This window comes from Canis lupus, chromosome 38 (genome assembly GCF_011100685.1).
Source record: "Canis lupus familiaris isolate Mischka breed German Shepherd chromosome 38, alternate assembly UU_Cfam_GSD_1.0, whole genome shotgun sequence".
Classification (NCBI taxonomy): domain Eukaryota; kingdom Metazoa; phylum Chordata; class Mammalia; order Carnivora; family Canidae; genus Canis; species Canis lupus.
The window spans coordinates 15,454,186-15,467,967 of NC_049259.1; the positions used below are offsets into that span (position 1 = coordinate 15,454,186).

Consider the following 13,782-nt stretch of genomic DNA (forward strand, 5'->3'; position numbering starts at 1 on the left):
TCATACCTGGAAGCCCAAAAATATTTTCATCTGAAAATCTAAAACAGCACTTTTCTAATAAAACTTCATTAAAGCCATTTCTTAAGTCCATGTACATTTGTATTAACTTGTTTTCTTCTTCTATTTAACAGGTGATACATAAATTTCAAGTAACAAAGTTAAGTATATGAGGAAATTATCTTTTAAGGTTATTTTGAGATCAAATTTCAGTTTAGAGTCATTGATTAAATGATTACTATGTAAACAGATAACACTATATTACTTACAGGTGGGGGAGAGGGGGGAAGCACAGCCCAGACAAAGACATGGAACACAATTAATAAGGAAGACAACTCTTCATACCTCTTCTGCTGCTTCTTCAAAAGTGGCAAATGCACTGTGCCCTTCCTGCCAGAGGAATTCACGAGTACGTAGGAAAGGCTGAGGATGTTTGAATTCCCAACGCTGGGAGAAGCAAGAACACAATTTGATCATTATGGAGAGTTTTCCCATTTTTATTAACAGTTTAATGTGGCAAGTAATCAGAAATCATAACTGTAATTCATAATTGTGATAACAAAATGCTTCCGTTCTCTTAATCCTTTGAATCTAAAAATATGGAAGAACAAAACGCGCTTTAAAAAAGTGTAAGAATAATGAAAGAATAAAAGAGGGGCAGCCCCGGTGACGCAGCGGTTTAGCCTGCAGCCCAGGGCGTGATCCTGGAGACCCTGGATCGAGTCCCACGTTAGGCTCTCTGCATGGAGCCTGCTTCTCCCTCTGCCTGTGTCTCTGCCTCTCTCTCTCTCTCTGCATCTCTATGAATAAATAAATAAATAAATAAATCTTAAAAGAAAGAAAGAAAGAAAGAATAAAAGAGTACGTACGTACCACCACATTGCACCACTGATTGAGCCTGATGGGCAGGTCTCTGTGTGACTGCACCCATTTTGCATACGCAGGATACATTACTGCAAAGATACAGGAAGATAGTCACTGAAGCTAGTCACTGAAGGTTTCATTTCTTTTTGAAGGCTGGTCAGAGTTATACCAGCCAAATAAGTAACAAATTAAAATGCTGTGTTTATGTAAATGTGTTTCCAACGCGTGTAACATTATTGCATAAAGCAAATTAAATTACTCAAGTAAATAAAGCTACTTAAACGTGACCTGATTTTCTGTTCTTCACACTGAGATTTACACTTCATATTTAATTTGACTGCTTTTCAGCTGTTTTATTTCCAGAAACACTAAATGAAGATACAGCATATCATGCTCTCTGTTAATTTCTCCACAGTCATTATGCTGGTCACTTCCCACATTCAATCCACAAAGTCAATATCATAACCTTAGTATCAAAGATGCCGAATCTGAGCATAGAAAAGTTAACTAACTTGCTCTTAGCACAGTTATCTATTCAAACTAGAATGCAGATTAAATCTATCCAACTCAGGGACGCCCGGGTGGCTCAGCAGTTGAGCATCTATCTGCCTTTGGCTCAGGGGGTGATCCCACAGTCCCCAGATCGAGTTCCACATCGGGCTCCCTGCATGGAGCCTGCTTCTCCCTCTGCCTACATCTCTGCCTCTCTGTCTCTCATGAATAAATAAATAAAGCCTTTAAAAAAAAATAACAAAAAAAAAATCTATCCAATGCATCTATCCAGAGAATGAACGCTCTTGCCATGAACTGTTAAAGTGAAGGTGTCTGTCTTATCTCCACCTACTCATGACTATCTAAAATTACTAAAGATTGCCAATCTGAAAAAAGTTGGTGTCACATTTCAATAATGCATCCTTATAATATACAAAAGCATCAGTAGAAGTATGAAGTAAAGAGCAAAGAATCCTTCATTCAAGATGGATAATCACTTAGGAAAACACTGACAAGCCCCAAAACTCAAGATTGCCAAGTGATGCTCTCATTTACTATGTGTAACGTTAGGAAAATCACTTAATCTTTCAGAGACCTATTTTTTTAATCTGAAAAATTGCTGCCTCCACCTTCCTCATTCACTATTATAAGAATATAATACATAAATGAAATCACTTAGTAATCTATAGAAACTCTATACAAATATCATATTAAAATAAGTAACAAAATTTGTAAGAAAATACGGCATAAAACATCAGCGTTGGCAAACTTGTATGATTAGAAGTTTAATAAGTTTAATTCCAAGAATTAAAATTATTCCAAGAATGAAAGTCTTGTAAAGTTCTGAAAAATTATAGTATCAAATAAAAAAAATGATTTAAGTGGTTTAAAAAAATACCTTTACTCTAACGATAAAGAGCTCTGCAATGAATACTGCATAGAAACTAAAATTTTATGCATCCTCAGTGTACATTCATCTTTATCAACACTCGTTAAACTACGTGCTGTCAAGAAGGATCATAAACGTCACAAAGTCAGCATTGAGAGGACACTACAGCCGTGTCTCTGTTTCATATCGCAGTGCTCGCTCTCCTATGCCCAGAGGCCCATCCTCACCTGTCTCACTAGTAGGACGGACGGCAATTGGTTCAGCCAACTCTGTTTTGCCGGATCTTGTAACCCAAGCAACCTAGTAAAATAAAATCATTTTCCATATATATGTATCTTTAATGGCATTTTAGACAAATGGCACAAGTACAGGCAAATCTCTATTTCCATTTTTGCTATAGAAATTAAGGCAAGTTAAGATAACTGCCCCTGTTCATGCTAAGAAAAGTAGATACTTACTGTCCTTATAAATATTTAGCAAAAAGTAAGAGCCAGCTAATACAAGAAACAGAATCGTAATTTGCCCTGAAGGTAGAAATATATACGCTTTGTTTTTTGAAATGGCTTTAGATTTCTCTAAATTGGTTGTTATAACTTGCCAATTAAATTACTGTTCAAGTGCAAACTGAAAACGTACTTTTGAGTTTATGAGAGAAAACTGCAAAAATAAATATAGCAAGCTAACTTACCTCGGGAGCAAAGTCAGCAACATGAGTCTTCTCTTTCTCTAACGCACCTTGAGACACAAACATGGGGAAATAGCAGTTTTCAACACCAAGTTTCTTGATCTCAGCATCAAAAAAGTCCTTGATGGATTCCCAAATGGAATATGCCCAGGGACGAAGAATATAGCAGCCACTTACATCATAATATTCAATCATTTCTGACTTTGTGATGACCTTTTTAAAAAAAAAGATATAGTCTTTGAAGCCTAAATTAAACCAATATTTTAATACCAGTGTCAAGTGAACGATCATCAAGCTCCAAATCTGGAGACTTCCACTGTTGGTATATCCTCTTAATGTGCGTGTAAAATGGGTTTTTCTATACTGAGAAACACCAAGCCCTAAACTCTTAAGACTTGAATTCAAATCTTGCTTCTCTTGTTTACTATCTTTGTGACTTTGGATTAATCCTTTTACCTCACCATTTAAAAAACAAAACAAAACTGAATGATGACTATCTCACTTCTCAATTCACTGCTTAATGTGAACATGCTTTGAAATCTGTGACATGTTTAATGACTATACGTACTATGTATTAATGACACTACACATTACTGTGTGTCTTTACTTTAGAATCTAAATAAAAAGTAGTTTTTTTGAGAAACTTAAAACATAAAAACAAACTGAATGTATACTCACCTGAGAATACCAATCTGCAAGATTTTCTTCTTTTTTTGCCTCAAGACCCAACCTGCAGATATGAAAAATAAAATAAAGCCTTCATTCATCAACTGCTTTTAGGCTGAATGGAAGTAAACCTCAAGTTCAAAACAGAATAGTTTTTCTTCAGTATGAGTTATTTCCGTATTTCTCTCTTGTATATTCATCATTCCCAAGATAATGTTTTTAACCTAGAAAACAGTGCCACCATCTCTTCAGAGGTGGTTAAGATACTGCCTACAAAGAAGTAGGAAAGTGGGATGGGATAAGCACTGGGTATTATACTATATGTTGGCAAACTGAATTTAAATACAAAATTAAAAAAAAAAAAAGAACTAGGAAAGTTAAGCACAACAAAAGCTATGATTTTAATGCAGACATCTTTTACAAAGTTCTTTATACAGTCATGTATTTATAATAAAGGCAGAATTTATTCACATAGAATTCTCTTACTAAAAAAGAAGAATCTTTTGCCAAACTCAATCTAGAAAACATAATTAGCAAAGTTACCGTTCCACTGAGAGTAACACGTAAAAAGTAATGAAAACAATGGCTGTCTGTGCATGTGCATATATATTTATAATCCTTACATAGTCTACAATTTTCCTTTTAACTGCAGTAAATAAAAGCTGCAGAGACAAGTGCAAAGTAAGTTAGATCTGCAATAAAAAACTATTCCAGGTGATGATCCATTTCTTGAAGCCCATAATTGTTCAAGAACTGTGGTTTTATGATCTACACAGAAAAAATCACCCCTTAGTCATGTAGAGTTACAAACAAGTCTTTATTGGCTAAAAATCTTAATGTATTTATAGCTGACTTCTCCACTGCTTCACTTTGACATGGCTCAACAAGATGCCTAGTGAAACCTGGCCCTTTCACAAAAAGAGGTAAAAGGTGAGACATTCTATTCTCTCTTCTATTATTCTATAATCTATAAATCTGATCACCTAGTGAATACACAAGAAAAACAACTGTTACAGCCTTTTAAGGAAATGTTGCATGTATGATATAAAAGAGGCAGAATTTATCAGTTAAATCTAAAAACAAAAGATCTCACAATAGCAGTTGTGAATGACCGCTTTTTCTTTTTATTAAGCCATTGAAGAAGCTAGCACAAAGTTCACTCTAGTTTTACCATGGGGATTATCGACAGGGGCATCACATTATTCATACAAACTGGAACATACTGAAACATCTATTCCTCTGTTTTGTCTTTTAAACAACTTTGTTTTATATTTAACCTACCAAATGTGAAATCCTATTGAGAATAAAGTCATCGTTTAGTCACCATAAAAGATTTTCATCTGAAAAATTTGCTTAAGGTGTAAGACAGTGAGTACTGTCAGGCTACCAACTGTATTAAAAGGGAGGAAAGGGGAATGTTGATATATATTTGTTTTTATTTATTTAGCCAAATGAAGATCAATCGATCAGTGGTTCCATAAGAAACTAGCTGTGGTTACCAGTTCATTATGGTGGTAGGAGAAACTGGGAAGATGGGATACAACAAGCATGGGCATGAGACTTCACTGAACTTTTTATATTCTGAGAGTTCTGAACCAAGCAAAAAAATTGTTACCTATTTAAATAAATAGAAAATTAACAAAAGCTACCTGCTGGCACTAAACCTCTAGCATTCTCCAACTTCTCACGATAACCAAACTAACCAAAATTTGTTCTTTAAAAGAATAATTTAAGAGCTGAATTCATTAAAAAATGCTTCACTTCTGGGGATCCCTGGGTGGCTCAGCGGTTTAGTGCCTGCCTTCGGCCCACGGCGTGATCCTGGAGTCCTGGGATCAAGTCCCTGCATGGAGCCTGCTTGTCCCTCTGCCTGTGTCTCTGCCTCTCTCTCTCTATCTCTCATGAATAAATAAAATCTTAAAAAAATAAAAATACTTCACTTCTAATGAAGCTTCCATGTTTTATTACCTGGTCTGTTTCTTAGGCCCCTGCCCTTCTCCTGCTCCACTTGATGACAGCCCACTTCCTTGGTTTTTATAGGAATCTTTCTTTTGACCATCACTTTGTTTCAGAGGCTTATTCTGTTTTTCAGATTTATTTTCTTTTTCTTTCTTTTTCTTATCTTTGTCTTCAGCTCCAGTGGCAGAGACAGGCTTATACTCTACTCCTGTCAGAGATTTGTACTGTGCTTTCAGCTGAAGGAGTTCTTGTACAGCCACATCTACTTGATCCTTTAGTTTAACAAAAGAGGAAAAGAGAAGATAATACTTAATTCAAATCACTGTCTCAGCACCAATGTCCAAAGCTTCATAAACAGATTTGAAAACACAAGTGAAGACAGAGGGGAATGGGGTAGGGGTGGAGAACATTAGATGTACTAACTACTGAAAATAAAAAAATACAACAGGGACAGAAGTGTACAAAAGAGGGACTGAAAAACAGTACTATAACCACCTCGCCTGAACAGCAGTTGTTAGCCACCTGTAGCTATTTAAACTAAAGTAAATAAAACTAAACACTCAGTTGCTCAGTCACAACAGCCACATTTCACGTCTTCAGTGGTGACATGGCTAGTGACTACTGTTACTGGAGTGCTACCGAACACATCCACCAACATGGGAAGTTCTGTTAGAAAGCACTAACATATAACACGTATACCACTGCAATTTTAGTTAGGAGCCATTAAACTACATTACGTTCAACATTTTACAATCATAAAGATGACAGCAATCAAGTTCCAGTGTTACTGGTTAAACTTCAAAATCTGTAATGATGTACTGTTTTCCATTCACAAATCTGTGCCAAAAAAATCCTACTCCTATGAAGAGAATTATAATTAGCACAAACTACACCAGAGCTCAAAATAACACTTGCCATTTGAGACTGACTCAGCTTTAGGAGAATGAGTAAAACAAAAATCCTGCATCACGGGCCCACAAGGAGCCAGGTACTACTGCTAGGGCCTAGGTCCCTATTCTCCAGGATCTCAAAGACTAGAGAGAAGCAGACAATTTAATCCACAGCTAAAATAGTGTGTTTAAAAAAAAAAAAAAAAAAAAAAAAAAAAAAAAAAAAAAAAAAAAAAAAATAAAATAGTGTGTTTAAGTACAATGTCAGAGAAAGGCAGAATCTTAAGAGAATGTCTAGTCAAATCTAGAATGGCAGAGAAACGATCAACAAGAGCTTTTCTTTTTTTTTTTTTTTTTTTCAAGAGCTTTTCTAATACACAAAAGCTGATAAATGAAATATGAGAACTTTGATTTGATAAGCCAGGAAGTGTTCTGGGCAAAAAAAAAAAAAAATACTTCTAATGTAAGAAACAAAAATACAAACAAAATATCACACAAACCTTAGAGGCTTTTTCAGCCTTAAGTTTTCGAACTACTTCTCCTTGAGAAGCTACTTTGTCAAAAAGTACTTTGGCTTCTGGTGCTTCTGGACCACTAGACTCAGAGCCAGCAGTTGAGTGTGAACTTTGAGATAATGGGGGCTGACCAGGAATGTACTCCTTTCCAGTTTTTTCTTTATACTGAGCTTTCAGGGAGAGTAAGCATTCTACAGCTTCGTTTACTTTAGCCTGAAATAAAAGACAAAAAACAATTCAGAAATTTCAGAAAGTTTCACTGATTATTTAAAATCATTATAATCCTATAAACAAATCATAAAAACAAATACACATACACATATAGTACTGTAACTTCCCATTTTACATATGTAAACAAATAAATAATAGAATACCCAAGCAAACTGGCAGTGTCTAAGCCCTAGGTCTATAAATAGTGGAACCAGAAATTACAAAATCAGAATAAAGATCAGCTCAATAGCTTTGCTGTACAAACCTTATTTTCATTAGCCTACTAAACAAAAACAGCACAAAACAAACTACAGCTTGGGCCCTACTAAAAACATTATTCTTTTAAAAATTTACAATAAAATAAGTAGGTATGTTGAGGTTCGTTTTTTTTTTTTAAGATTTATTAATAAATTTTAGAGAGAAAGAGTACAAGCAGGGGAAGGGCAGAGGGAGACAGAGAGGATAAGAACTAGACTCCCCAATGAGCGCTGAACCCATGAAAGGTGCAGTATCTCAGGGTCCTGAGATCTGACCTGAGCCAAATCCAAGAGTTGGACACTTAATCAACTGAGTCACCCAGGCACCCTGGTATGTTGAGGTTTTAATCAGACATTAACCTATATACATCATCCTCTGATACTTCAAAGTAATCATTATGAAAAAAATGAAACACTCAGCCCAACTGAGATGCTTATGATTCTAGCAGAGGACAACAGGCACAGGCAAAAGACCCAAGCTGGACACGTTACCTAAACAGTAGGACCATCTATGCACAGACCAGTCCAAAATCAAAGTTTTATTTTTTGAAACTGTAACTTTAGAACTTTAATCTGGAACTGACTTCAAGTTTTAAAGTTACTCAGCATTCAGAATTATTTTATCTTTGGTGTGTTCTCAGATATGTAACTCACACTGTATTTGCCTGAGTCACTGTTCAGCAACAATTCCACTGAGCAAGAGAAAGGAAGAGGAGCAGAAGGTGGACTTGAAGGAGAAACTGGAGGTAGACTCTTCCAAGTTTTCACTCCTTGCTCACCTTTTGCTTATACTCTGCCTTTATGCTTAGAAGTTCTTAAACAGAATTATCCATCTGACCCTGAAGCAGGGAGGAGGTGAGGCAGATAGAAGAATGGACAAATAGAGAAGGAAAAGTTCTCATCGAAGCCTGTAACTCTAAATCCTCAGCTGATCACCTTCTTTACCACCGAACATGACTTAATAGAACTTATTAATAGAACTATTTTTGTAAGAAATGGAAAGGTTAAGAGGCTTAGACAAATTACTAATGAAAAGTAAGTACAGAGCTGCTTAATAAATTAATAAACTAGTAAACCGTAACTCTCTGGTGCTCATAATGCAATGCTTGACTACCACCACCTCTAATGAGAAATCACTTAGGAATGTGACTGCAAAATTGGAATCTAGGCTTTGTACACTTCAGGAAATTACTTTCATATTCAGTTTCTCACTAGTTATAAAACCAACAAATAAAAAAAGAAGTATTATTTTATTATTTGAACATCAATCATTGAACATGGCTGTTGTGAGGATTAAACACAAAATACTAACACAGTGCCAGGTATTACCTAAAGAACACCTCCAGTCCTAATAACTGGGTTGACTCTCTAGAACAAGACAGAGCACTATTTACTCCTCTTAGCATTTAAAGAAGAAAAAAATATAAGCAGTATTTTGAAACACAGATATGGTGCATTGTAAGTATTTGGTAAATACAGGTTAAACTAAAGCCAGACTCATTTCAGTATTATATTTATCATTATCAAAAAGCACCTAATAAAAGTAGCTGCCTAATTACCAAAGAAATTCAGATGTTTTTACCCATAGGCTGACTTTTCATAAGCTTGACCATGCTATTTCAGGCAGTATGATATAATCCATTAACCCAATGAGACAGGAGGTACAGGTGGCTGCTGCTTTAAGTATATGGTTGCTGTCACTACCCCACACAGAACTTCCTGCCTAAGAATCAGCACAGAATCTCAATGTACTCTACTCAGAATGAAGGAATTTAAAGACCAAAGCCCTTCCTCTCAAATTACATCTAGAAAGCGGTCCATAGCTTGTGTCTGATCTACAGAGTAGAAATCACTCCTAACCTTGCCAAAGGGCAGGAAATACCAAGGATTTACATTATAAGCTGCAGGCTTTATTCCTAGAAGCAAAACTATCTGAAGATCATCATAGCTCTGCAGGACTTCCAACAGGCTCACTAAGGAAAAAAGAGAAGATTTCTCACACTTCACAAAGGAGAGAAAAATATTAACTTCTGGAACAAAACTCCAAGATCTCCCCAAAGCATTTTCTTTCTTCCACAGATGTCTAATGTCCATGAAAGAATCTTAAGGACTCAGTTCCCAGTTAGATGCCCAGCAACTTCTTAATGAGATAGGGAACTTGAAACCTCTTAGTCCATTCTCTGACCAAAGTCCAGGATGCTGATGGGACAACAGATCCCTTGACAAGAACAAATCTCCTCCAGTCACAGAAGTCAAGTCCCAGGGTTCACCATACCTCTCTGTGTTTGTGTCGCAGCACAGTCTTTAATTTTTGGAAGCTTATGAGGGATTGGATTATATCCAGTTATAGAACTATGGTTCTGTTTGAATAGAACTGGCTATCTTGATTATTAAATACAACCTTTGTCAGGGTACCTGGGGTGACTCAGTTGGTAAACGGTCCAACTCTTGGTTCCGGCTAAGGTCATGATCCCAGGGTTGTGAGACTGGCCACTGCTTCAGGCTCTGAGCTCAGTGGGAATCTGCTTGTCCCTCTCCCCCTCTGCTTCTGCCCCACCATGCTCACGCACACTCTTTCTAAAATAAATAAGTACATACATATATACTAAAATCTCTTAAAAATTAAAAATAAATATGACTGTTCTCTATCACAGATGCCATTCCTTTTGTCTCTTACAACAAACAATCCTGTTTTCCCGCACTGTGCTACCACCCACTTGGCTAAATGTTCTGCTTAAAGAGATCATTAAAACAAGAATAAAATGTATACTTAAGAGTTATTATAACTTGAGGGTTCCCCTATGAAGAATCAGAAATGGTCACTGGTCAAAATCGTCATGACAACCCATTATTTCCTGAATATATACCTCCACCTCTGCTGTCTTCCATACTCGGCCAGAAGGACAGCTTCTTACAAATGCACATTCTCTGCATACTCTGGATTTACTGAAGCAGAAGTTCAAAAGGTCCAGACCCTACAATCTGTGTTATAACAAGCTCTCTGGTAATTCTGACGTACATGAAGCTTGAGAACCATGTATCTACACTTCAAGAGTACCTTCTCTGAACTTTGCTCACCCAAAAGTAGCTTCCTTTACATCAGGACTATTTTAAATATCCTTTACGAATTTTAACCTCCTTCCCTGCTACTTACAACGATAAAGGCTTCTGAGAACAATTCACACCATCACACAGGATTACAGTCACATCACATGGATTATAGTGTATTTCCTCCCCGACACCCTCCCCCACACTAGATGATGAGCTGCTTCTTGTTAATATTTCCAGAGCTTGGCACATAGCAGGTATCAGTAAGTATTGATTGTTCTGCCAAAATATTCAAGCTGTTTATAAACAATACTGTCTCTACATATTCTAGCACACTGACCTTCGGGGCTTTCTCTGCCTTCAGTTTACGAACCACCTCCCCTTGGGCAGCAACTTCATCATAAAGAGATTTACTTTCCACAATACTTGCTGATGATGTAGAAGAAACATTCGGTACCACCGCAGGAGGATTTCCAGGTTTATATTCCTGGCCAGTTTTCTCCTTATATTCAGCTTTCAAAGCCAAAAGCTGTTTTACAGCTGCATCTATATCTTCCTTTGCTGCTTTCTTGGCTTTTAGTTCACGAACCACATCCCCTTGAGCAGCCACTCTGTTGTAAAGGACCAAGGAGTCCTCAAATGTAGCACAAGTATTAAGCAAAGAAGGACCTGCTTTTTCCTTAAAAGGAGTCGTTGGCTACAGAGGCAGAAAACCAAAGGTGAAATAATTAATTCATGTTAAATGTCCCCTCATAAAATTGTACCAAACTGGTTGTCATATGACATTTTACACTAAAAAAATGTTTTAATCCCTTAAAACGTTTAAGTAAATAATCTCATTCCTAAAAATTTATAATGAAAAATGACAGAAGTAAACGAAAGTAGAGATACACGGCTATGATATGCACTGGAACATTTTTATCTTTGTAAAAACCTAAAAATAACCTAAATTCTTGCCATTAGGGGATTAAATAAATTATGACACATCCAACAGATCTAAGAATAAATCATTGTTCCACCACATACCAGCTGTGCGACCTTGAATTAGTTACATAAGCTGTTTCTGGTTTCAACTATAAAAGAGAGGTAACTGTACTGAACCCATCAGTGTGATGGGAAAATATAAGGTAATAAATCTGCTTAAAGCTTTTAATTACAAAGGCTGGAAAAAACTGAGTATCAGTAAATTTCGGGTATTAACTTTTTAAGAAAGATAATATCTAAATTGATGACAAGCAAGACTTCTATGAAATACTGTGATATGATTTTAACTCATTATTATGGAACAATTCCATTTTTGTGTAAAATTATATATTTCCAGGCATATGATTATATATATATAAGTATATACAATAAACCTAAAGGTATGTTCACTAAAATGATCACTGGGTAGTGAATAACTGTGCTTTTATTTTCAATGTTATGCTTTCCTTCTGCCTAGAAAGCTTTCCCCCCTACTGAAACTCTTCCAGATTTAAAACCTAGCTTCCATACCTTCCCCATGACTTTTTTCTTTAATGATCTTCCACTTAATTTTTCAGAATCTCATCCATATTTATGAGTCATGTGTATTAACTCCAAAATTTTCATCTCTACTTCAGAACTCTGTCCTGATCCCAGACCAAGCATTCTGAATGGTCTCTAAGACATCTTTACCTGAATAACTAAAGAGCACTTCAAGCTATATCAGAGTTGCATTTTACCTGGGGGTTAGGTTCTGAAGTCAACATGTAAGTCAAAAACTAAATGCATTTGGGGTGCCTGGTTGGCTCAGTTGGTTAACCATGTGATTTAATCTTGGGGTTGTGAGTTCAAGCCCAATACTGAATGTAGATTATTAAAAAATAATAAATTATTTTTAAAAATCCCACATATACCCAAAATTACTTCCTTAAAATATATAACCATAAATATTAATATGCATCTGTAATTGCACAATATTATAAAGCAAGAATACAGTAAAAGGAGCCATTCTGTATCAAAAATATATACATTCTGTTCTATTTATTTTTGAGAACCTGAACTGACTCATTCATGCCTCGCAAACAGTATAAGAGGTATCAGGATAACTGAAAAATCTTAGCACCTTGTGGTGATTTCTCCCAGTACGTTAATGTTTTACATCAAAGAATACACAGGAAAAAGCCTTCTTGCAATTAAAAAAGAAAGTCTTAGAAGTGCCTTCCTTGGGGCCCCTGTGTGGCTCAGTTGGTTAAGTGTATGTCTGCCTTCAGCTCAGGTCATAATCCCAGGCCCCATGTCAGCCTCCCCGCTCCCCACGTGTGCGCCCTCTTTCTCAATTAAATAAATAAAATTCTTAAAAAAAAAAAAAAGGAGCGGCCTTTGAATGCAGGTAGTACTTTAAAAATACTGTTTACCATAACATTAAGCCATCTAATGAAGGTGTAAATGCAGAGGAAGAGATTTCAAACAGCTATCCTCCTGAGCTTAAAAAAAAAAACAAAGTCTCAGGCAGGATCCACGCTGAGACAGACTTTAATTATGATGATGATATCGGTTTCTATTAGAGGCAAACAGCCCCAAAGACGTACATTTCAAAGGAGAGAACATTAGCCTTAAGGCTGCCTGCAGTGTTGAATCCCAATCCTAGTCAACTGTACTTGAATTTCTATTAGGATGTGTGCAGGTTCCAAAGCATATCCATAAACATTATGACACGCCCTCCATCAAGAGGTGGAGTCTATCCCCTCCCTCCTCTTGCATCTAGACAAGGTTATGAGTGCTTGACCCAAGAGCATAGCAGAAATGACACTATATGAGATTTTTAAGGTTAAAACATAAAAGGCAATGCTGCTTCCACCATGTCTACTGGACACTCACTTCCGGAGTTCTGAGTTGTCATATACAAAGTCTCACTACTCTGACACTATCACGCTAAAGAGGTCACTTGCAGCTGCTTTGTTCAACACTTCCACTTTCCTAGCCAATAGTCAGCATCAACTGCCACCCATGGGAGTGAGCCGCTGTGCATGTCCAGGCTAGTTGAGCCTCCGAGGACTGCTGACCAGTCATCACTTGACTAAAACTATAGGAGACGTATGGGTTATTATTTTGCCTCAACTCTCTTTTTTCTAATAAACCAGCCCTGGTTTTAGTATGCCACTTTGTAGAACATAAAGATTTTCAAGAATACATAAACTTCTGAAACCAGTATCACACTATATATGTTAACTAGAATTTAAATAAAAATTTGGAAAAAAAAAAGAATACAGAAACTTACAGCATTACATTAGCATCTTTACAGCATATGTAAAAAGTATGAAGTACAGGTAGAAACTAGGATCAATGA

The 13,782-nt window shown here is 36.4% G+C and overlaps 1 protein-coding gene across 2 annotated transcripts in view; it reads right to left on the reverse strand.

Moving 5' to 3' along the window:
* Positions 1-13,782, reverse strand: part of EPRS1 (glutamyl-prolyl-tRNA synthetase 1) — a 68,961-nt gene that overhangs the window by 19,090 nt on the left and 36,089 nt on the right. For both annotated transcript variants that reach the window (XM_038586168.1, XM_038586167.1), the window contains 8 exons: positions 10,813-11,169; positions 6,943-7,170; positions 5,562-5,824; positions 3,606-3,657; positions 2,931-3,140; positions 2,470-2,542; positions 871-950; positions 343-444 (listed from right to left, as the gene is read on the reverse strand). In XM_038586168.1, the coding sequence (XP_038442096.1) occupies positions 343-444; positions 871-950; positions 2,470-2,542; positions 2,931-3,140; positions 3,606-3,657; positions 5,562-5,824; positions 6,943-7,170; positions 10,813-11,169 (1,365 nt within the window). The remainder of the gene's footprint in view (positions 1-342; positions 445-870; positions 951-2,469; positions 2,543-2,930; positions 3,141-3,605; positions 3,658-5,561; positions 5,825-6,942; positions 7,171-10,812; positions 11,170-13,782) is intronic.